The sequence below is a fragment of the Ctenocephalides felis genome, unplaced genomic scaffold, assembly GCF_003426905.1.
Source record: "Ctenocephalides felis isolate EL2017-DRISC unplaced genomic scaffold, ASM342690v1 CF-g0.4_SCAFFOLD_01492, whole genome shotgun sequence".
NCBI lineage: Eukaryota > Metazoa > Arthropoda > Insecta > Siphonaptera > Pulicidae > Ctenocephalides > Ctenocephalides felis.
In genome coordinates, this window is record NW_020537646.1 from 52,568,655 (window position 1) to 52,595,552 (window position 26,898).

General features: G+C 31.4%; 1 protein-coding gene across 1 annotated transcript in view; it reads right to left on the bottom strand.

Annotated features, from left to right (window-relative positions):
* LOC113371384 (pikachurin-like) overlaps nt 1-26,898 on the bottom strand; it is a 315,983-nt gene that overhangs the window by 90,876 nt on the left and 198,209 nt on the right. The window contains exons 6-7 of the mRNA XM_026612012.1: nt 25,506-25,650; nt 11,992-12,232 (exon numbers count right to left, since the gene is read on the bottom strand). Of these exons, the coding sequence (XP_026467797.1) occupies nt 11,992-12,232; nt 25,506-25,650 (386 nt within the window). The remainder of the gene's footprint in view (nt 1-11,991; nt 12,233-25,505; nt 25,651-26,898) is intronic.

A 26,898-nucleotide genomic window follows, 5' to 3' on the forward strand; every position in this document is an offset into this window, starting at 1 on the left:
TAAATTTTCAAATTTTATTGCGGGCCACACGTAATTTATATATATATATATATATATATATATATATATATATTGTTACGAATGTGTGGGGGAGCACTTACATACAGTTATAAAATACCACACAACTACCCCTCTCCCTATATGCGTGTAAACCATGTCCCTGATGAGGAATGTGTCCGCAGACTGAGAGTGGTTGTCTGCATTAACAGTCAGGAGGTAGTCGTAGGCTTGAGGTAGTCGTTGTCGGGGATGAGAGTTGCCTGCATGGCTTCAGAGCCGGCAAACGTGCGGTCCAGCGCACGAAGGTGTTAATAAAATGTATTTAATGTGAGCTTAGAGAACGTCAGGAGGGACAGCGTTCGGAGACTGTCCCCAAACAGAAAGTAGACTTAGTGAAAATACGCGAATGTGATTGTTAAGTGATTGATGTGTATCGGGCCCGATGTATGGACATGCGATGGACACTGGTTGCGCCGTTGTTAAAGCTAAGTCTAGAATAAGATGCATGTTTAGAATAAGAAATGTTATAGAATAAGTAATCGTTCTGTGTAAATATAGATTAGTTAATTAAGTAACGATCAAACGCCTTTTCATTAGTAGTTTTAAAGTAATCAGTTACTTACAAGATCGCGACGTCACGGTAAGGTTGTAGAAATACCGCGAATGTAACAACAATAGTAAATTAGAGCATGAATAAGGTAATAAGTGACGAATAAAAAGGGAATTAATAATAAGTAAAAAGAGCATTCATTATGGTGGACAAGCGCCGGGTATGCTTTTCGTTGGTTTAACGATCAAATGATTAAAAAGTATTAATTTGTTTTGGCAATCATTTGATCCACCATCGACGGCATTATTACGATTTTGGTAAAACAATTTTATTGTTGGTTCATTCGCGGTTATTTTTCCTTGCGTGTAAGTTTACAGTTTCGTCGCTTTATTTTTTTTTATTTTGTTATTGATCAATTTCGGGGTTTGATTTGTTTTTTCGCGAAGATTCGGCATTTCTTGATTACGCGTTAGTATTAAATTGGTATTCATGAAATGTTTTGTTGAACTCTTGGTAGTGTACAAAAGATTGTTGGAACACTTAAAATTATGAAAATATAGTGCAATTTGAAATAATGTTTAGCGGTATATATAAATTGAAAGGTTGTTATGTGATCAAAGGGTTTTTCTATGTATTTTGGGGCTATTGTAAACGTAAGTTGCGAAATTGGTTAGCGCAAAAATGAATAATCAAGTAGTTCAAGTAATTGTTAGTATTTTGATTTGTGGATTTTGAAAATGTATTTAATTGGTAAAATTTAAAGGTTGTTATGTTAAATCTATTTGCTGTATTTGTATTTTTGTTCGTTAACGTTTTTTTTGTTCAGCCGCGGGTTTGTTTTATTTCGATTTTCAGTAAAGGCTTCTGTTCGTACAAATTAGATAGGTTTTTTTTAAAGTATAATTACGAAGATTTTAATTTAGAATTAGTGAAACCTGATTACATATTTATGTTGAATTATACATTTTAGTCTTAGTTATATTTTCGTAAACGTTTGGAGATTCGTTTGTTAGGAAAAATATTGATTATTCTTATAAAGTTATAATGTTAAATATATTTTTATTTACTTCGTAGATTTTATTTGATTTCATTTTGGTATAAAATTTGACAGAAATTAATTTGTGTGGTGTGTTTTGAAATAAATTAATGTTCAAGAAATTTTATTTTAGAAATTATAGATTCTGTGAAAAATATGTATCTACGGAGTTACCGCTCCGTGAGTTTCTTTTTTGTTGCTTTGAGATTTTGGTAAATTCTTCGAAGTTTTTGTAAAATATCGTATTGCAAGAGTACGCGAACCGTCGTATTTATTTTCATTTCCAGAGACTTAGAAATTTTAACTGACAAAGTTGATTGATTTGACTCTAGGGTTTTGAGTATTCTTTGAAAATGCGTGTGGCGAGAACGCTTTAGTCAAAAAAAAAATAGGAACCGCGGAACTGAATTCGAGACGGTCCCATCCGTTCGTAGGGTCGCACGTCCGAGAATTGCGACATTAGCCGCATCGCGGGCGGTATGCACTATTGCAATAATTTAAAAGTTTTTTTTTAGTGTTTTAGAAAGTTATACTTTAGAATAGTTGTAAGATGATAGATTTTAAAATTTGTAGGAATCCGTTTTTTTTTGTCTCAACCAGGGGTTTACAATCATTTTCGAATACATGTGGCTGTTTGTAAAATACGAGCGAATGTCTTTTTTTAGTTTAGTTTTGTTTGCGCTATTGCGTTAGAGTATTTTTAATATGATTTGTTTTATCTCAAAATTTAGAGCAGTTTAGAGAATTGCGGAGTTATTCGCCTCCGTGCATATGAGGTGCCGAATATTTATTTGGGAATGCGTCGAAAACAACGGCTTACAGGGATTTGAAATGTGGCAAATTTTTGTTAGGTCGATCACCACCGGCTGGATAGCTTGTATATAATTCAGTGCGAAATTTTTGGTGATTTTCAATTAGAGCGGACTTAGCCAACCCGATTTAATTGTAATCAGTCGAGCCCACTGACATCAAGGTCGATACGGCTCATACTGCCAATAGTGAAATGGGATTAGAAGTTTAATTTTTATATTTGATAGTTTTTTTAATGGTTGTTACAGTTAAAAAATATTTTGATGCTGTTTTTATTATTAATTTTTTTTTTTGAATTCTTGTTGGATTGTTTGTGTGTAGTACTTAATGATTGATCTTTAGTTTTTGCGGTAGAAAAGATGGTCAAAGAAAAAGTCGAATAAATTTTATTGTCTTCAGTTTAAAAATCATAGGTTTCTCGTCCCATTCATTCAACCGGTTATGTTATTTTGCAATTATTCCATTAGCGCAACAAGACGACAGTCACATGTTTAGTCAAATATAGATAAGGTAGATAGGAATAAAGGATTAAGGATAATAATAATGTGGTAGGATCATAGTAATTATAAGATAATAGATACGTAGTAAAATTTAGTTAGATAAATTTGCAAACGGGTACGGTCTAGTTGAGACGGAACTGTTAGAGATGCGTAAAAAGGGGCGTGTACAACACGTAAGGGGGTCTTCCTATGTGACGGCCTGTTTTTTAGGGATATTTTAGGATTTTTTTTCTACGACCAGTAAATATTTAGAGCTTCAAGTTTTTTATCACTTATTAACACATATTTGGACAGTATAAATATAAAATTTCAGCTAAAAATATTCAGTCAAACAAGAGTTACAGCGCTCTGAACACCCCCCCCTCGAAAAAAAGAGCTCCCACTTCCTCCACGATTCCGGCTGATCGGCTTGTCTGACCAAAAAAAAATAAACGGCGTTTTAATTTGTAGGCTTAAAAGCACGGAATGGCCTATAATCAAATGAATACAAAAAAAATTGGATTTTTGATAGACATTTGAAATAAAAGTTGCAAATTAGGAGCTTTTTTTTTGTTTTTTGCTATAAAAAAATCGAAGTTTTGAAAATTTTCGATTGATAATAGTTCATTCCATGCGTTTAAACATATTGAGTGTGCACTGTAAATTTCAAGTAATTCGGTCCAGCCGTTTCTGAGATACAATGGAGGAAAGTTTGAAAAACGCAGTTTTGAGAAAAACGCGTTTAAAGATAAAATGATCGTTGTATTATATAATATATGTATACTTTTTAAATGGCTGTAACTCAAAAACTATTTGAGATATCGATTTGAAATTTCAATATGTTATTTTTAAAGGTGTAATCTACCGAAATATGAAAAGAAAAAAAAAATCGATTTTTTCAACTCATCACATAGGAAGACCCCCGTAAGGGAAGACGAATGCAATGCGACAAAGGGACAAATAGAAATGCAAGTAGGACTAGAGGGAGGTATAAGAAATGCAAAAAGCCTAATAAGCGAAAAGCGAAGAATGCATAAGTTGCTAGGATTTATGAAAGAGATAGGTTGCAAAAGTGAAAGTAAATCGTGAAGAAAAAACAAAAATGACGAGTTACCGTATAACACTTAGGTCAAATAGTTAGATTATTTAATAATTGTTCTTTTTTTTAATTCAATGCTCGATTCGGTTTCCAAATGTTTTATAATGTCTGTATGATACTTTTTGGCAGAATTGTTATTTATTACACAGGTTGTTTGTTCTTTTTATGAGATTTATTATATAAAATAAATTACTTGTTTATAGACTGTTTGTTATTTTCGACAATTCATGCGCGCCCAGATATAATAGAGTTAAGAATAGTATTTAGATAGAATATATAGGTAAAAAAAAGGTAGTAAATGCATAGATAGCTAATTGTATGAGCGAGATGGATTACAAAATAAAGTGAAAACAAAGGGCGAGTTACGGGATAGCTCATAGATTAAGTACTTTTGAATAATTTAATAATTTGTTAAAATTTAAAATATTTGGTTGTGTCGGTTTACAGATATTAAATAAAAATGCGTATGATTTTATTTTGTCCTTGTTTCTTTATTATCCTTTCTATTTGTTACACCTGATTTTTTTCTCGCAAATAAATTCATAATTGAAAAAGTAATATTTATAAATTCGTTTTTGTAATGCATGCGCGATCAGACAAGTTATAATAAGAATACATTTTTGTTAGAGACAGATAAATGCGGTTTGATAATTAGAAAATTTATCCGTTTAATAATTTAGATAATAGTGCCATAAAAGTAGTTTGCTTAGAAAAATGAGAAGAAAATTACGAATAGGATTTTGAGTAAAGAAATTTATGAATAATTAAAAGATAGAGATAGAATAGGGCGGTTCAACAGCAAGTGTAGAGACGTTGGTTTGTACTTTGGTGTTTCTTTTCCATCACTCAGAGAGCACTGGGCGATACTTTATAACCGATGAGAATAATGTTGGGATAAAATGATGTTGGGGAAAAAGATGTTGAGAAAAAAAAGATGTCCTTGTGAGGAATTCAAGGAAATAAAGGAAATAATTCGCGTATGAAGAAATACGACGCGAAAAGAGAAAATTGGGGTAAATTGATGATTATTAACTTCAATAGATGAATATTTTGATTTGATTGTGAAAGTGGTTGTTTAGTTCAGTCGGGAATTGAGAAATTGTGTGTGAGTATGCATATTTTTATGAATGTCAGCTGGCCAGCTAAGTATAAGAGATAAGTGTATTTTGATTTTTCCCTCGTTTTAAATGAAAATGTTTTAGGTTTTAATGCAAGATTTGAGTGAATGCAAATTTTAATTGATTGTTGTTTTGTGTTTGATATAATGTATGTGGATTATACTCGGGGTGTTTAGAAAAAGTAAATTGAGGATAGAATTGGGTTTTGCGATTTTTTGGGAAAATTTGGGATTTTACGGTTTTGGGGAAAGATCGCCCGGGCTGGTGTTTTGTTGTTGTTATGGTTATTGATTATGTATTTGATTTTGATCTCACAGCACGGGGATAAGAATTTGGGCTGTGGGAGCACCCCCAGCGAGGGTTCTGGTGCTCTGAGTGAGACCGTTGAAGCGTGATACATCACATACAAGCTGATTGCTATCACGCTATCCATTTAGAAGCTTTGGTTGTTTGTATGTTATATGTATTTTAGTGGAATTTTGTGGATTTCATGCTAGAGCCGGTACTTTTTACCACATTGTACTGCCGCTAATGTGAGGTTTTTGGGCAGATATCCGCTCCCGATGCCTGCTCAAAAACTTCCGCCATCAGTAAGCATCGCGCGACGTTGTGTGTTGTTTGGTTTTTATTGCTGATGGTAATTTCCTTCTGAAATTATAAGCGGGCGCGATGTTGCTTTAGGTCTTTTATTGGATAGGCAAGGTTCTATGGGCATCTAGCACCGTTTGGAGCCTAGGGACATCAGGGAAACAAGCATTCCAACGACTCACTTCTTGTTTCTATATTGAGAAGCGCACTTGCTGTACACGGTTTATTAGTGATAGGAATAGTTAGACTAAGATAAAAGTAAAATTAGGTTTATGTTTGCGTTTAATAGAGTTGGGACCGCCGAATTCAAAACAGTCAGCAATTCCCGAATTTTAAAATAATATGTAGAGTATTTTAATTACTTGTGTTCAATTTTAGTTTTATTGTTCTTATTCTCGCTCTTAGTCTTACTCTTGCAATGCTTTTCTTTTGTTGTGTGTTTTCTGTTTTTACATTGTTAAGTAAACATTGTTGGTAATAAGTAAGTAACTAGGTTTAGGTTGATTAAGAAACAAATGCGTTTATGTTTTACACAAGTCAAATATTTATGTTAGATGTAAATTTGTTGTAGTTATAATGTCATTGTCTTTACGTGTTGTTAATATTGCCATTGATAGAATCGATTAAAAAGATGTTTTTTTTTGTTTTATATAAATAATAGTGATAAGTTTAGATATTTTTGTGACTAGTTTATGAGTGTTTTTATGTTATTTACATTTATTATGTCTGATAATTTTAATACTTGATAAATGTTTTGTTCACTAAATTTGATAGGTTTAATTAATTATAATCGATTTTGCTATTGTATGTGAATATAGGCTATATATAGGTAATAATGAAAGCAATAAGCTTAGGTCGAAGTTTTAATAGACAGTGGATTAGTGAGTGACGTTTATTTTTGGTTGGTTATAACACTTTTTGGACAAAAACGTTAAAACTGTTAATGTGATCTTACTTTCTGTGGAAAACTGTTGTTAAGTAAACAATTTTCGACATGAAACGCGTGTACGTGTACATTATGGGAACATCGCGACCCGAATTGTGGCTCAGGGCGCTGGCTGTCGACGCCTTTGCAGATGACATGCCGGATTGAGGAAAAGTCAGCCTACGGGAGGAGAGCAAACCGCAGATCGGACAAGTTGGAATGCGCCATCGACGTTTTATCCGGGGAGCAGGCAGGCATTGGAGTGCGCCACCTAATAAAGCTGGTGCGGCACCAGGGATGGAGCTTTGAAAGATCGAGGGCGATCTTTAGAGGAGGTGGGGTAGTGTTACGAATGTGTGGGGGAGCACTTACACACAGTTATAAAATATCACACAACTACCCCTCTCCGTATATGTGTGTAAACCATGTCCCTGATGAGGAATGTGTCCGCAGGCTGAGGGTGGTTGTCTGCATTAACAGTCAGGAGGTAGTCGTAGGCTTGAGGTAGTCGTTGTCGGGGATAAGAGTTGCCTGCATGGCTTCAGAGCCGGCAAACGTGCGGTCCAGCGCACGAAGATGTTAATAAAATGTATTTAATGTGAGCTTAGAGAACGTCAGGGGGGACAGCGTTCGGAGACTGTCCCCAAACATAAAGTAGACTAAGTGAAAATACGCGAATGTGACTGTTAAGTGATTGATGTGAATCGGGCCCGATGTATGGACATGTGATGTACACTGGTTGCGCCGTGGTTAAAGCTAAGTCTAGAATAAGTTGCATGTTTAGAATAAGAAATGTTTTAGAATAAGTAATCGTTCTGTGTAAATATAGATTAGTTAATTAAGTAACGAACAAACGCCTTTTCATTAGTAGTTTTAAAGTAATCAGTTCCTTACAGGATCGCGACGTCACGGTAAGGTTGTAGAAATACCGCGAATGTAACAACAATAGTAAATTAGAGCATGAATAAGGTAATAAGTGACGAATAAAAAGGGAATTAATTATAAGTTTAAAAATAAATTATATATATACGAGTATCTATACGAGTATCGTATATATATATATTAGGGTGGTCCTTAAAATGGTCATTTTCGAATTTCCTTGCTCCCAGGGGCTCAAATGGTTCCAAATAGATAAAAAACAATTCTCTGAAAGTTTTAGCTCTTAATATTATAGTTTAGATAGAGCGCAATTCAATCAAAGTTTTGTATGGAAATAGCATGGAAAAATTTTCAAGAATTTTAAAAATGTTTTTTAGATGTAATTTAGCAAACAATAAATAAAACTCATTCATTTGTCGCTAAGTTATACCTAAAACATTTTTTTTTAATTTTCAAAATTTTTCCATGCTCTTTCTATACGAAGTTTGATTGAATTGCGCGCTATCTAAACGTTAATATTAAGAGCTAAAACTTTCAGAGAATTGTTTTTTATCAATTTGGAACCATTTGAGACCCTGGGAGCAAGGAAATTCGAAAATGACCATTTTAAGGACCACCCTAATATATATATATATATATATATATATATATATATATATATATATATATATGCTAGCTGACCCGACAAACTTTTAGCTACAGAAAATATTTTTAGAAAATCGTATAAATTTAAGCTTTTTTATAAGCTCAAAAAATCCTGATCGAATTTCAATTAAAAACGTTCACAAAAAAGGCGATAATAGTTAATTGATCGAATACCGAGCTATATAAAAATGATTGGACTACTAAAATGACTATTATAAAATCATGTAAATTTGGAGTTGTTTTTGCATAAAAAATAAAATAAAGAACAAAATTTTAAAAAATTGTTATTATACAAGCAATGATAAAAATAAATTGCTTTTTCTAATAAAATTGAAGCTTTTTCATAAACTCTGATAAAAGTCTGATCTAAAATTAAGTAAAATATTTATTGACTGAGTGCGGGAATAATGTAATTGCAACAAAATTATAAAATTGCCGCAAGAAAAGAACAAAAATATAAAATTGAACAAAGTATATGTTTTATATAATAAGTGTGTTTATAAATATTGATATAAAATGAAAACAAATAATATTTAGAAGAAAAACAATTTTACTTGAAAATTTTAATAAAAAAATGGGCACTGCATTTTTTATATAAGATGATCAATATCAGCCGTTTTTTTAGATTTTATTCTTTATTTTAACTTTTTTAATGCAGAAAGTAGCAACGCGTATGCAGCTTTGATATGTTTTACTCAGTTATGATAGGTGCTAATTTTATATGAATTTTATGGTTGAAATTAACACAGGTCTACAAAAAAGAGCTGTCTGAATTGGGTGTGTGACACATGTCTTCCAATGTACATTTTACCGCTGAAGATAAATCTATAGTCAAAATTGGGGCACAAAATATTGAAAAACATTAAAAAACGAGCACAATCTTCGATCTAGATTTTTTTCTGAATAAATTATTTATTATCCAGCGACTTTTCTTTTGTAGACCTGTGTAATTGTTCGCACACATACGTACTTCAAAAAAAAAATTGAATCAAAATTTGATTTGCGTTTTTATTTTTCAAAAGCAAAAATTTCTCAGGGCTGACATAAGATTTGTAAAAAAATTCGATGTTTAGTGAAAAAATGCATTTTTTAAATCTGTATTATTTTGCATGTTAAATGGCTAAGAAAACATGTACATGAAAACAGCTGTCTTGTTAGCTTGAACATTTGGAATCACAATTAAAATTTGTTCACATTTTCTTTTTTTTAATATGAAAAGTGAAACACAAGGTTCTGCAAAAGATATTATTCTTTATTACCAAAATGACGAAAGAACTATAATTATTATTTCATATCCAAAAACAATCGTTATTCGCTATTTGAGTCGTCTACTTCTTGAAGCATTGCATCATAGTATTGAAAATCGACATTTTCACAAACTTAATTGCCAGTATATCTTTAAATTTACGATGATTTAACCCTCGCGACTTTATAAGATTTATTTATTTAATTATTTTAAATTTAGAAATGCGTTATTGCTATGTTCTCGGACAAGTTCTCAATTTTTTTGCCATATTGAAGCTGGTTAAACAATATTTAAATAAATTAATATTTATATTATTAGGAAATGCCATTTCTTCAAACAACAGTTTTTAGCAGAATTTGACTGACGACAAAATTAGTTTTTACAGCCGTATTTGATAAAATATCTAGAAAATAATTTGTTGTTGAGAAATGTTTGGCGGGCCGCAGAAAAACACTCGGCGGGTCGCATGCGGCCCGCGGGCCGCGCGTTGCTCATCATGAGAGTTAGTTTGGGAAGTTTTTTTTTTATATACCAATATAAAGCTTCGGTGTAAAATCTCTAGTTTAATATAGAATCAATGTGCAATTAAAACTACAATAAGATATTAAGATTTATTAATATTAAATTTAATATTCTACTTCAGAAACCATAATTCGAGTGTTCTCTTTTAATTTGTTATATTATCTTATATTAATAGAACACGTAATATACTGTTTTGTAATACCCGCATTCGGTATTTTAATCATTTGAAGTGACCTCAAATCTATATAATACATAAATATTTTATGAGAGTAATTATTGTGATTTTACACATTTTGTTGATTAAAGTTTTAAGTAAAATTCTAGATATAAAATTCTGGAATCTTATTGTTAGTCCTTTTAAAGATCTATATATCGTGTAAAATTATATAATATATTATATAAACGAACAAAATATATTATTGCTGTATAGTCAGGGCCGGATTCAGAAATTTGGCGCCCCGGGGCACTGACAAAAAAGCCGCTCCATTCCTGAAGTTTTACGAACTTTCGAACTTTTTTTAAAGCAATCGCGCTGCTTCAGCTGCGTAGAGACAAAATATAGAAGCGCGTAAGCGCGGCGTCGCAGTCTAACCGATAAACAATGTTGTAGAACGCATATAAATGTAAACAAAATTTATACTTATTATTATAATATCTTTGAAATATCTGATAATTTAAAGTGCATATGTCTTATGATCACTTTTTTACGCCAAATGTTTCTTTTTCAATTTTTTATATTGGATCATCGAAACCGCTAAACCTGCCCCCCACAAATTTAAGCAGTTATTTATTCTGTAAATTTTTTTGAATGATATTGAACGCTTTTTTTCTCAAAAACTGAATTATCATTTTTGGCATTTTGGCCCGTATCTTCAAAATAGCAGGACCTGCCTTGGCCAATAACTAATCAGCACGTCTCCTTATCAATAGAAATTGAATCATTTAAATCGGTTTATCCGTGTTATTGAAATCGACTTGAATAATTAAAAAATATTAGATTTATATTGAAGGGGAGACGTGCTGATTAGGTTTTGGCACAGGCAATTACGAAAAATGGTAATTTTCGTAATTATTGATATTTCTTCTCTGAAACAGCTACGCAGCGCGATTGCTTTGCAAAAAGTTCATAATTTTCGAAAAATTTCAAAACACAAAAAATGTGTTTTAAAAGTCTTTTATTTCATTTTTAAAAAAATTTTAAAGCACTTTATAAAATGTAATTTTCAGTACGGGATGTTTCAGTAATTTGTCTTAAGGAACAATGGCATGAGTGACTAGTTTAAATTTTTTTCGACGTGCACAAATTCGTCATTTTAAGAGGGCTCGAGAACTGAAAAATATATTTTTCTTCAACTTTCAGCTTGTTTACGGATCTTTATATTAGCCAAATTGCCAAATTTGATAACTTATTAACCAATTTGAAAATTTACGTTCGGAGTGGGAGGCAATGCAAAATAATAAATTTAAGTTATCGACTATTTCAACCCAAATGTTGCATTGCAATCGTATTATGTTTTGTTAATTATATTTCTTGAAATAAAAAATGTTGTTAAAAAAAGTTGATTATATTGTATAGAATTTTTTTCTCACTATCCAAATTTTGCCGCCCCCCAAAATTTGCCGCCATGGGCAGTAGCCCCGATTGCCCCTACTGTGAATCCAGCAATGGGTATAGTACTCTTTTCGGATAATAACACCTCTCACTGATCGCCCACTTATAATGATAAAATCTTTTAGTAATTTATTAACTTTCAATAATTGATTGTAAATTTATGGTAATAAAAATAATCGAAAACAATTTTTAGAAATTCAAAATATTCCATTTTTATACATTTTTGCACTGTTCACCATTTTTAATCTTACCTAAATATCTAAACCTAAAAGTTTGAGCAAGTTCATTCAGACACACTGTTACTACTAGTATAAATTATTCAAACTTTTAAATAATATAATTGGAATATAGTAATCATTCATAACATAATATAATGGTTATGATACATATGTCTATTACTTTCATAAATTCAATGCATAAGCACATGTGGTCTACATAAACAATTGCAAACAAAGCGTTATTCCATTAATCGAATTACTTACCGACATCAAATCCCTTGACAACGTCAACTGGTGTCAATGCTGGTTTTAATGAGTCATGAGACAAATTTCCATTGTGCTCAAGTAGCGGTGGAGCAAATCGGTACACATGCTCGTTTACTGTTAGCAAACGTATGCATCCATGAAAACCTTCCGTCACAGGAAGTTTATCCAATAAACGTGTTGTGTTACCAACGCCGCCGATGAAAAGAGGTTCCCGAAAAGTTATTCGAGAGAATAAACCCTGAAATGCGAAAGAATAATAACGACTTAATGTAATAACGTATTTAGATAAGGTAAGGGTTTTATTTACTCTTTCAAGTTTATTATCATTTTTTTTTTAAATATACTTACCAGTTTTATATGAAAAAAGTAACAAAGTGAATAATGTAGGATAGGGCGGGGCTAGTTGAGCAAATTTTTACTTAAACGGATGTAGCTCCTGAATGAAAAGTCTCAATAAATTGCTATATGGCTTAATGGATTAGTTGTTTATCGCTTAACAAAAGTGTTAATACTATTTTTTGGTAATAAGTAAAATTTTAAAGCTACAATTGGTTTAAATGCAAAAAGTCAAGTATGTTCAATGTACCCCATAGGTGGGGTAAGTTGAGCACTAAGAAAGTATAGTGAAATTATAGGTTCAATGTCGATTAGTGATGAAATAAAATAAGTTTTTAATAACCAGTTCTATATTTATAGTCTTTATTGACAGAGAAAACGAAACTTATAGTAATTTTCTTTGAATAATTAACCAGGAATTATTTCACCATTATATTCAGTATTTTTGTTTAAAATCATTATTTCTTCATATTATTACTCATAGGCTTAGCTTAATTCTTGAAAATAATAATTAATTTTTGGAAGTTAATGATAATTGTCTTAGTGACAGAACAAGTTTAGCAACTATGCTCAACTAACCCCAACTAGGAATTTCAAAATAAAAGTGAGTTTATAAAAAAACCGTGAGAATTATACCCAGAATCTCTGTGTATATTAAAAGTACTATAATTATATGAAAGAATAACATTTACCTGATTGAAAATAAATAACATTTGACTAAACCAGACAAAAACTCGTGATGAATTACTTTTTTACTTTTTGGTCTCAAAATAAACAAAACGCCCGTGAGCCTCACTCATTTGTCCAGCGGCCACTAGCGATTGCGGGATGTTTATTTCTCCCAAACCTCTATCTTTCCGCCATATAATGCCTAAACGGACGGTGAATAGTTTTCGAGATATTTCGATTGCTCAACTTGCCCCTATGCTCAACTAGCCCCGCCCAACCCTACAATAACTTTCATTAATTATTTAATATAGAAATCAATTTCATATTATCTTTCTTAATTCTGAAAATTCATGAATGCATTCAGAAAGTGGATGCGCAAGAATGCAATTATTTTGGCAGTGTCTTGAGAACATTTACACTAATTCAGTATACTAGTTTAGTGTACCGCTATAGTGTTGCATCGTATTGTGCCTTAAGGCAAATTGCTGGAACTTGCCGTACAAAACATTTTTTTTTAAAAAAACTTTGACATTTTTTCAAAACTTTGAACAAATTAGATTTTTGAAATTTTTGAAAAAAAAAAGACTTGAAAAAATGATTTATGTTCCTTATTTTTTATTTTTATAAAAAGTTTGAACATTTTTACAAAGCAATCTCGCTGCATGGCTGATTTATATTATAAATATCGAAGTGCGTAAGCGCCGCGTCGTATTGTAACGTGTAAACATTAGTACGGATCCCATTTAAATAAACATAAAAATTGTACTTATTATAATCTTTATAAAATATCTGATAATATGATGTGCATATGTCTAATAATAATAATTATTTTTTACCTTTCCGTAGGGTAAGTTATAGTAATGGGGCGAAAATCGAAATTTTTTGCATATCTTCACGTTTCAGAGGTTTTGGCATACATATAAAAAAATTGATGTTTGTGTGTGCGTGCGCGCTTTTTGAACTATTCGACATTCCGTTTATGACGTACGGATAGCACAAACTTTTCATCGGCTTATGGACAAAGCAATGCGATACACAAGAATACTGCAAATTGGTCAACCCTTCGAGAGGCATTTTTGAACTAGTGAGGTGCATGGCATCGTGCCTTAAGGCAAATTGCTGGAACTTCCCGCAATTAAAAATCTTAGTACAAAACCCAAAATAATTTACACAAAATGTGTGCACATTATTAAAATCTCTATAAAATAACTGATAATTTTATGTATATATGTCCAATAAACATTTTTGACTAATAAATTTACATACATTTACATTTACATACATTTTTTAATTTATATTTATTGAGATTCCATAACCGCTGAACCTGCCTTCCCAAAAATTTAAGTAGTTCTTCATCTTGTCAATGCGAGTAAAATATTTTTTGAATTATTAAAATCGGACGCTCCGTTCTCCTAAAAACTGAGTTAACGTTTTTGGCACTATTTGCCCCGTATCTTCGGAACGGCCTGCCTCCTTATCAATTGAAAATTCAAAATAAAATTTCTAATTTGGCTTTCCTTCACTTGTCAATCCCTTGCAGACTAAGCACAGACCATACAAAATTATGCGAAGCGTAAAACCCATTTATAGAAATTTTGAATATTTACCGGCTATTCATTCCAGCAAATTGTGCAGATGCCGTTAAACAACAAGTTTTGCGGTAACGTGGTGAATAAGGCGGTATTGGAATGTACCTAGTAGAGATGGGCTTATTATATCCGAAGCCGGATCGACTCGGATTTGATTCCGCTTCATGGTGGAGTTATATCCGCTAAACAACTCCACGTCTCCGACAATTTTGAAACCGAAATACTCGAAACAAATGTGTTCTATAGTACGCTGTTCATGTATCTAAGGATTTGTCAAATCCCATTAATTATTTGAAATAAAAATTTATGAAAAATTATCAATAAAATAATTTTTCTAAAAAATTCACGAATAAATGACGGATTGTAAAATTTTTCGGTCGACCAGATGATCGACTCAGTGACTCGTATTTTTAGCAGTGTTGACCAAAGTAAAAACGCAAAACTTGAGAATCAAATTCAATTCAATGATTTCCTTTTGATGAAAAAATAATTGATTTTTCGGATTAATTTTATATAAAAATTATGTAGTAAACTTTGTAATAAAAGCAAAACATAATACTTCTGCTTTCAAAATTTTTCTTCTGCTATTTCCATTTGAGAATTAATATTATATCGCGTAGTTCGATTAGCATATTATTACTTTTACACAATTATATAATTGTGTAAAAGTAATAATATAATACTGAATATTTTTTACTGCTTAAATACTAATGATATCACTGATAAATTTTGTACTCTAAAGTGTTGTTATTTCAGGCTATGGAAAAACAAGATTAAATAAATGTATTTCGTTTCGTATATTTTTCGGTATTTATATTGCTTCGGTATGTTGATTGCCGTCATTTACGGCCAAAGATTGTCGTAGTTAGAAATATTACCCCTTACTATTCAATAAATTATACATTTGAGCTATTCACACTTGAATACGATTTCATTGTTCTGTATCTTTAAAGTAACATTTTTGTATTTTCTGGAGAATACACAATGGTATTTATTTTGATTTTTATACCTAAAAAAGGTCATAAAACTGCCTGCGAGACAAGAAAGTGACCGCTTCCTTCCTAAAGCAAAAACGACAAAAACACTAAATGCCTGTACAGTTAACAGATTTAATACCAGTTTAAGGAAGTCGGACATGACAAATCCTGTGAAACAACTCCACTCGGATTCACTCCGAGGGAGGAGTTGTATGGGAGTGATAACTCCGGAGTGAGGAGTTATCCGTTATACCCATCTCTAGTATCTAGATATAGAAAGGGCATTTAAAAATTGTAAGAAAAATTTAGCTGAAGCTACGTTACTCATGTATCAACGTCTAACGTTGGTTGCAGCAACAAATCATTAATGCAGGTGGCTATGCATAAATAAGCATAATGGGACCAACTTCTTAAAGAAAAAATATGCCATAAACGATAAAGAATATGCTGTGTGTGTTTGATAGGGTAGAACATTTGTCACATACACATACCACAATTCTATTACCAATTCGTCATAGCGGATGCATTAACTCGTATTAAGATACTCAAAAATGCAGCTGAGATTTTGAGGCGATTTTAAAAGAAAACATAGTGATGTAGATGCTCCAAGAGTGCTATTAAATTCCTGGTTTCTAGAAAAATATTTCCTGAACTCTAGAAAAATATTTTATTGAGAACGTAAAATTTTTTTATTGTGTTTCTGACTTTGTATACGAGTACATTACAGTATGACATTAGTCATACATACTTTTTATCAATCTACATAAAAATTTTATGTTATTGGATTGGATTTAAAAATACAGCACCATGCATTATAAAGATTATTCGACACATTGGTAGATACATGTTTAGAAGTATTTTGATTGTCTACAGAAATGTAGACCACAAAAACACAATGTAAACAATCGGCAAAAAATACTTTGAATTTCAAAGATTATATATGTCTATATAATGTGTTGCATATTTACTCAAATTTTTCTCGTGAAAATTCGATTACAAATCAAGTAATAACGGACGAGGGTTAAAAACTTTCACCACAAAATTCTAAGCGCGAATAGGTTTATAACCTCCAAATGCTTTTTAAAATTGAGCAAGTATCAAAATATGATAAATATGTGTGCGATTCGACATACATGTCACTAGTATTATAAGAGTAATTAATAGAGTTATTTGGGTGGCCACTCTAACCTGTGGCCCACGCCAGTCCACCCGCATCCTACATATAGACATAGTAATCATGCCGTTATCAAAAGGATTTTGTTGTTGTCTAATATGAATTGATCGTTTTTTTGTTGACCTAAAGCAGTCCCAAAAAACGACCAAGTGCAAGTGAGATACCAAAGAAATTTGCAAAACATCTACTTTTCAGTCACACGCACTATGCTGTGCGATGATGAAGAATTTATGATCTTGAAGATTCTTTTCGCAAACACTCATAAATTTAATTCATTTCATACATTTTATTTTATAAATTTCTAAAATACGTAGTGCCATAAGACTGAATGAAATTATTGTACAGAAGTGTTCGAGCCTCACAAATTTTATTAATCCATCTCTCTCTACCTGACATAATAAAATAATGTCCTACCCTACTGTAGGTACTAAGCTAGTTATAAGAAATTATTCATTCTGTACGTATACCTTGACCCGATAACATCTAATACAATTTACTAAAATTAAATACATTACTTTTCCACAAACAATTTCTGAATTAGTTATTATTTTCCATTCAATTGTTTGTTATTTCAGGTCTGATATAGCCTTTTTGATAATTAATTATATCTGGTCCTTCGAGGTAATAAAGTGTCCGTTTGTAGTGATTTTTTAATTGACTTTTTTAATAAACATTGTGTCGGGCGCTTACAAATTCTGGTCCAATTCGAGCCGGATTCGACCTCCAGTGTAAAACTTATTCTTATATTAACTAATATAAACTAAAAAGTGCACAGTTATTATCAACAGCGTAATCCACTGGAGACACTAAATCTAACTTACAAAGTGCACAGTGATTTCCAACAGCGTAATCCACTGGAGCCACTAAATCTAACCTACAAAGTGTACAGTGATTATTAACAGCGTAATCCACTGGAGCCACTATATATAACTTACAAAGTGTACAGCGAATCAATCAATCAAGCGGTCAATAAGCTACAGAATCACCACATCAAACAAGGTTAGTCACAGCAATCCTTTCTAACTTATCCTAAACTCATCCTAAATCTTCATATTTTTTACCTATATCTATACTTAACCATCTCTAGAATTTTGTGTGAATCTACATTAAAATGGATTCATTAAAGTCATTACAATCTTTACAAAACAAACTAACATTAATAAAAGCTCGTCTAGCAGAATTTAAACAAACTTGAAACGAAATGTCAAAAATTCCGTGTAGCGAACTAAATGTATTACAGATAAACGGTATTTTGGAAAAAGTGAAACCTATGATAGACAAAATACACTACCTTTTTAGACGACGAAGAAGAAATTGATCAATTATTAGAAACAGAACTACTTGATTTTGATGACAATCACACTAGATGTCTATCAAAATTACGTAAACTACTTAATAAAGCATCCACTAAATCTGGCTCTACTAGCAGCTTTAGTGATCAAGCAATCAAATCGTCAAACAATATAAAACAACCTCCAATTTTGATCAAATTACCTGAGTTTGATCAAAATATTAATAATTTCCAAAAAATTAATTACCCTAAACCCGAGACAGGGAGCATAACTGAATCTTTGCCTATAATCGACAAAAACTATTCCTTCGCAGCAGAATTATCAGAAACACAAAACGAAAATAATAAAATTACGTATAATAAATAAATTACATTCCGACAAATTCTTTTAACGCAAACATTTTAAAAATTCCAAAATTTGAAAAATTACCAGACTCAACATTTAAGAAGAGTACTAAAGCAAATTTTGTAATCGACAACGACACCTTTTGCAATAAAAACATAAAATTAGGTAATAATAAACCTGATTCGCATATTACTCAATTCGGCTTAAACGGGTACACGCATCCCGAGTCTTTTACACTTTATAATTCTACCTCAAACCTGGAAAACCAGGTACTAACCGGAAAGTAAAATCTCACCCCTAATACTACAAGAATTACCTGGCGATTCGGTATAAAAATTCCTTTTGACAACAATAAAAATCTGACACGTAATAAACATATTATGTTAAAGAGATTTAAATTTTTTGAAAACTACTCACGATCAAGCGATAAATTATCTGAAGAATATTACATGATTTTTGGGGCAAATAATATACTTTCATTACTAACAACTAAACAAAATTTAACAAAACTTTTAGTGAACGACAAATTAAATCTATATGATTTTAAAACTAATCATTTTAAACTTTTAGATAAACCTTATCTTTATTTTAACAAACGAACTGCTAAAACTCTAGATATATTTTGTAACATACTAGATAGTTTTAGATTCAATAAGATAGCCTTAGCTAATAACGCTATTAATAAAACTATGATTAAAATACTTATTTCGGAAGCTACTGCTCCAATATGTTATGCTATAGATTTTTTACCATTTACATTATACCTATATTATTAATAACTCAACAATTACCACACGAATTTTTCAACGCGGCAAAATGGGCATACGGAACTTTTACGTATATATGCTTTATCAGGAAAAATTATTTTTCTAAAATACATTTAATTACTTCGAAATTTATAGTAATGACTTTAAAAAATATAACACTTCAACGACTTAAACTTTTAGCAAATCTTATACAGAAAGAAAAACGCGCATTAAACTTTACATTTGATAAGAAATTTGATTTGAATAACTATACGGTTACTTTATTTCTTTTAAATCTCGATCATACAAGCGGAAAGCCTTTATAACTAATAGAGTAGACGAAATAGAAACAAATTGTGATATAAACAGTTTGACTTCTAATACTGTAGTTAATCTAAACTTACGATTTCGATAAATCGGTTACGAAAATCTTTCGATACAAACAACTGTTTAACTTTTAAAGTTCCAATAACAAAAATGGAATGTGAAACTATTAAACTTGTTTCAAAAAATACTTTTATTATCTTGATTGATTGTTGTATCATTAAAGCTCTTCATATTGAATAAACTTTTAATTTGACTGCAAAATACTTTGTGGCCACACGGAAATGGTTCATAGCGCAAAGTTGCAAAATTTACAAAATATATTCAGAAAACAGTTCAAATTTTGTTAAACGCATCAAACTTAAAACGATTTCATATGATACTACAACATAAATCAATTAACGCAAGGGCAACAACTAATTTTGCAATTAAACTTTTAATAAATTATATCATATCAAAGACCCTTCATTTCGAAACTATCGATTCACTATCTATTCATCTGTTAAATCTTATAAAGAGCGTTAAAATGAGATATCGGGAACACTTATTTAACTTACAAACATTCTTATGAATAATTTTACTTAAATACATTTTAACGCAGATTGACAAAATTCTAAAACTGAATTTTCTTTGATTCCAAACCTAATTACTAGTCCTTAATAATTCACTTACCAATTGGAAATTCTTTAACCTTTATACCTAACCCACTATTGCTTGAAATACCTGTCAAGAAATTATTCCGGAATCCACGACTGCAGGGATTAACCTTTTGGAAGCATGCAACAAGATCAAAATTGCATACGCGATTGTTATATCTAATTGAAATCTTTCAACCCTTGTGACAATTTTTTTTTTTTTTTTTTTTTTGTTACAATTTATTTTTGTTAATCAAGACTTTAATGTCTTATTTACAAAATTGATATGAGCAAAAAAAAATACAAAAAAAAAACAAAAAATGCAATACATTGAATACAAAATGAAAAAAGTTAAAATAAAAATTAAATTAAAACAGTAATACAAAAATAATAACATAAATGAACGATGACGTGATGATGTATGCCGCGTACTACGTCAGGACGCGTGCAGACATTGGGCTAGGTGTTTGGTAGATCGGAAGGCCATTTCTTGCTCAATCTTCTTATCGGTCTCTGAATCGCTTGAATTGTAGGATTTGTATGCTGGATTAATTTGTTGTTGAAAGATGAACTTCTAATCTTGATCATTTCGTTGACAGTTGAGATTTTCAAATCCTTATGTAGGCAAAAATTCGAAATATACCAAGGCGCATTAGTAAGGATACGCAGAATTTTATTCTGGCACCTTTGAATGATGTTTATGTTAGATTTGCAAGAGCAACCCCATAGTTCGATTCCATAAGTCCAAATGGGCACTATGATAGTTTTATACAAAAGTACCTTATTATCGAGAGAGATTTCAGATTTCCTCCCAAAAAGCCAGTAAAAATCTTTTATTTTCAGTTGGATTTGTTTCTTTTTATATTCAATGTGCGTTCTCCATGTCAATTTCGAATCAATGTGCATGCCTAAATATTTAACAGAATTGCATAGTGGAATTATTGAATTGTTCATGATGATAGGTGGACTGTTGTGATGTTTTAGAGAAACAATTATGTGCTGAGATTTTTCGATATTGATTTTGATATTCCAATCTAAAAACCATTTTTCGAGACTAGATAAATAATTTTGTAACTGACAAGTTGCTGTTCTAATATCGGAATTGCATGAAATAATTGCTATGTCATCGGCGTAAGTGCATATGGTTAGAAGATCATCTGTGGGCATATCGTTTGTGAAAAGAAGATAAAGTACAGGGCTTAGCACACTGCCCTGTGGTACCCCGCATTTTATATTTCTGATGCTCGAAGTCACATCTTTAATTTTGATTCTAAATTTTCTATTAAGCAAATATGAGCTTAAGATATTGAAGTAGTTTGGAAAAGTTGTTTTGATTTTATATAGGAGTCCTGAGTGCCAAACCTTATCAAAAGCCTGACTGACATCTAAGAATACGGCTACGCTGTGTTCCTTTCTATTCATGGCTTCAAGAATACGAGACACCGTTCTGTTGCATTGTTGAATTGTAGAGTGATTTTTTCTGAAGCCAAACTGATGGTGAGGAATCCAACTATCATTCGGATGATCTTCTGACAATCTCTGCAACAAAAGTCTCTCTAAAATTTTTAATATCGATAAAAACTGATAGGACGGTATGAATAGCAGTGTGATGGTTTTTGTTTGGTTTAGCGATCATAATAATTTCTGCAGTCTTCCACGCTGTGGGCCAATAATTGTATTGAAGTATGGCGTTGAAAATATTTGTTATATATAAAATACCTTTTGTAGGCAATTCTTTTAACATCTTTGGAGTAATTTTATCCATACCCGGCGAAGATCTATTTTTTATCCTTTTTATTTCACATAAGACGTCATTTGGTGAAAAATGTCCTAACGGTGTAGAATGTATGGGTTGATTTACGAAATTGTTAATTAAATTATTCTGGGAAATATTTCGAGCGCTAAAAATGCTACTTAGATGATCAGCAAATGCCTCCGCTTTTTCTTCGTTGCTTTTTGCCCAAATGAATCCGTTTTGATTGGTTATTTTCAGAGGAGGGTTTTGTTGTAGGGGTTTACTTTTGTTTCTGATTGGTTTCCATATGGAATTATCGTATCTATTTAGCTGCAATATATACGACCTGAATGTACAATTCTTCCATTCTTTCATTTTTTTCCTCAGCGTGTTATTGAGATGATTGAGCGATGTCTTATCCGTTGGTAGATGAGAATGTTGCCAGGTACGTCTTGCTCTTCGTTTCTGTGCAATAAGCTTCTTAATCTCTTGCGGAATTATTAGATTATCATTTCTTGGAATAATGTTCGGGGTGATCTGCTTGGTTGTTTCACGTACAATCTCAGAAAAATAATCTATATTATTTTCTATATCAATAACGCTTGTAGGCCTAGATTTTGGAAATAATTTTGAATCAAGTATGGATTTGAATTGAATCCAGTTAGAAAGATTGTTGTGTAGAATATGATTGTTGATAACTGGAGTAGGAAATGTGCTAAACGTCACAAGTATTGGAGAATGATCTGAAGAGAGATCGTAACTAGATTCAACATTGAGATTTGAAAGATCAATACCTTTCACAATAAAAAAATCTAAAAGGTCTGGAACTTTAGTAGGGTCAGAAGGCCAATAAGTTGGACTGCAAGTTGAAATAAAGGAGAGGTTATTTTGCCCTATGGCTGCATGAAGAATCTTTCCTTTGGCTGTAGTCAGTCTAGAACCCCAGGCAATATGTTTACAATTAAAGTCACCACCAATGATAAATTTATTACCTAATTGAGAGAAAAATGAAGAAAACTGAGCACAAGAAATTTTGAATCTTGGTGGACAATAAACAGCAGAAACACAAAAATTATATAAATTTGTTTCAACAGAAATTTGAGTTGCTTGTAGAAAATCATCAGAAATATTTGGTAGAACAAAATGCTTTATATTATTTTTGATTAATATAGCCGAACCGCCGCGAGCCCTGCCACTTGGGTGATTTGAATTATAAGTAGTGTAGTTATAAATTTTAAAGTAGTTTTTTTCAGTGAAGTGAGTTTCTGAGATTAATAAGATATCTATTAAGTTTAACTTTAAAAAACATTCTACTTCATTTTTGTGAGGTATTAAACCGTTGGCATTCCATTCAGCAATTTTAATTATTTTTGCCATTGCTTTTGTTGTTGACTAACGTGGATAACATATTTATTATTATGGTGTTCTGTTGCAAAAGCTGATTGAAGATATTTTTAAATTCTAAAATAAGTGTTGCTAGAGAATCAGAATCGGGATTTGAAGGTGAATGATTAGAAGCAGAGTAATTGTTTTTTGCAATGTCTGCATAGGATGAATTTTGAATTGTTTGATTTAAGGCCGGAGAAATGTTGTTTATTTTATTATTAGAATTAGAATTATTAGAATTATTAAAATTTTGGTTATTTGGATTTGGATTTATGACTGATTGATTTACTGGAGTTTTGTTTCTTTGTTCTTTAATTTTTTGGAAGTATGAGCAACCGCGATAATTAGCTGGATGAGCACCGTCGCAAAAATAACAACATGCCGGAGCATTCGGATCTTTGGTACAAGCTTTAGTATTATGATTGTCACCGCATTTTAGGCAAGCAAATGGTCTATTCCAGTATTTTTTGGTGTGATTAAAGAGTTGACAGCGAGTGCATTGTATAATGTTGTTGGACTTTCTCGGTGGTTCGACGCGTATTATGCAGTTGAATAATTTATAAATGTTATAAATATTTTTGTTATTTCTATTTGGTTCCAGATCAACAAAAAACATATTAAGAGGTTCTTTTGTTATTCTATGTCTAATATTTAGGATATTACGTACGACATGACCCTGTTTTAATAGTTCTAATTTAATTGCATCTGTGCTTGTCGAAAAGTGTACATTTCTAAGAACAACCCTATAAGCCTTCTCTTCTTTTAATTGATATGTATGATACACGGCATTAGTTTCTTTTAGATGTTTGGATAAAGTTCGAAAATGGTCGACAGAATTACATAGAATTTTAAATGTATTGTTAGCTAAACTTCTCAGGAAATATTGATCATGCGGAATTATTTCATTTAATTGATTAGACATATCATTAATATCGTCAACTCCGTAAATAAATATTGGAGGGGGCTTACTGACTGGGGCCGGTTTAACTAAGTTGTCATCATTAGCTGTGTCTATTGTTGAAAGGGCCGAAAATCTGTTTTGAATTTTGACATCTATTCCTAATGGTTCAAATGAAGTTTTTCTTTTTTTGAAATTGACTACTTGCCATGAATTAGGAGGTTTCTTGACATCAGAATGTGGTTGAGTGAGGCTTGTAGATGCATTATTACTAGATGATATTACTTCCTGTCTTGAATCAGAAACTGATGAAGTTGAACGCAGCGAGACCTTTTCCGATGTAAACATATTGGTCCGACCTTCTTCGCGAGGTATCTTGCTGTATTTGCTGGATCCAATAACGGTCTTTCGTAGTTTTGGGATTTCTGATGGTTTACTGTCCGATTCCATATTCCACAAACGCACATTAGAATCTCGATTATGTATGGTTTTTTGTAAGCAATTATTTAATTATCTGTACACTTTTGTAAGCTTTTCATGCAATTTTAATAAACCGTAAAATTCAATCTGACATGCACTTGTTTTTTCGTGGAGGATAGTGAAAAAAGGCCCTTGTGACAAATAAAACAAACAATAGTGTGGTGAATTGTACAACAATAAAACTTTGTGTACTAACAATTAACAGTGATATATACCATATCTTACAAATCAATGCATAAACTATTTTATCTTGAGACTTTAAACACCAAACCTGTGAGTGTTACTAATGGACATTATAATCAATAGTGAATTCATAAACTGTGTTATCACAAGACTTTAAACGTTACTAAAATTTAAGTGATATTAAAATCAATCATTTTTACATATTATTATAACTAATTAATCTTTATATATTTATATTGTAAGTTTACTATAACACTATAACTATATGAAGTAATATTGAAAAATCATGTAAATTAATTTCCCATTGTTTTTTCAAACGTGGCGGCATGTTCGAGCCTCACAAATTTTATTAATCCATCTCTCTCTACCTGAGATAGGTAGGTACTAAGCTAGTTATAAGAAATTATTGATTCTGTACGTATACCTTGACCCGATAACATCTAATACAACTAACTAAAATTAAATACATTACATTTCTACAAACAAATTCTAAACCAGTTATTATTTTCCATTCAGTTCTATATTATTTCAGGTCTGATATAGCCTTTTTAATAATTAATTATATCTGGTCCTTCGAGGTAAAAAAGTGTCCGTGTGTAGTGATTTTTTAATTGACTTTTTATAATAAACATTGTGCCGGGCGTCTTCAATAAGTAAGTAAATAATTTTAAATTATTATATACTAAAATATTCTATAAAAATCAATACAAATTGGATCGTGTACAAAATATATAATTCTCACCTTGGATCGGCCCTGAATTCGTTTGCCGTCATTTAGCTGAATCCACGCATCCCAGCGATGTCTGTACAAAGTAATTTTATTCCACTTATTGAGGATAATAGTTTGCTCAGACCGTATTATTCCTAGTCCAGAACCACAATCAAATCTGCAAATAAAAACAAGAATAGAAACGATTTCCGATGAATGAGATGACGCATCAGATGCGAAAGCGGCGGTGAGGTAAATTATGATCCAAATGTATAAGATATTTAATGAGCCAATCCTCCGATAAAATAGAGTGTAACCTCGCATTATTCCATTCCCCAAAGAGGGTCAATTTGTGGCGGCATTAGCTCATGTGTAGCGTTTCCGACACGCCGAAGGTTCGGAATTCGAATCCCCGGCAAAATATAGAAATACTGTTAAAAATAGTTTGACATAATGTAAAAAATAGTTTGAAATAATGTTAAAAATAGTTTGAAATCGTATTAAAAATAGTTCAATCATGTATAAAAAAGTTTGAGAATAAAAATAAAATTGAATATAAGTAATTGAAGGAAGTAATGAAAGTAAGAATAGAAGTGATGAAGACGTAAGAATATAGAAGATATAATGATAGATAATAAAGAAGAAAAAAGAAGAATGAAGTTACGTTGAAGAGTACATAGAATAGGTCAATAGAAGGGTTGATAGTTAAATTTGTTTACCCTTATTTAAACTAATTGTTTACACTTTTGCCAGGGTAAAGGTTCATTAATGTAGTTGGTCTTTTTCATTCCACCCACATTTAAGCTTTTTAGAGATTATACAAAAAACGATTGAATCTAACTTAAAATTGAAAATACATTTTGAAAATAATCAAATAATGTATACTTAAAAATTATATTGAGACTTATCAAATCACGAAATCAACTTTTGACACAAATTAAGGTTGTGAACTAAACAGCAATGTGTATAACCAAACTAGTAGTGCATGGCATCGTGCCTTAAGACAAATTGCTGGAACTTCTGGTACCGTAATAAAATATTCGAGGAATAATAAATGATTTCAAATAGATTATTATAAATACAGTATAGTTCGTTATTTGTATGTTATAGACAAAATATAGGAGCTTATAAACTGTACGATGACGATTTTATATGTTTACGTTAAATAAATGAATCTTAACTCACACAGTGTAAAAATAAAAATAATTTTGTATTTTATGCTTTTTCAATTTTTCAAATCAGTTGAGCATGAATACAATTCATGCGTCCACGTTTTCGAGCGCACGGATCAACCGATTTGAATGGTTAAAAAAATATTCGATTTCAATTGATAGTGAGATGAGCTGATTAGTTTTTGGCAAAGGCAGGTTCAGCCGTTTCGGAAAGCAAAGAGTGCAACAAATAGAAATCAAGTTTCTGAGAAAAC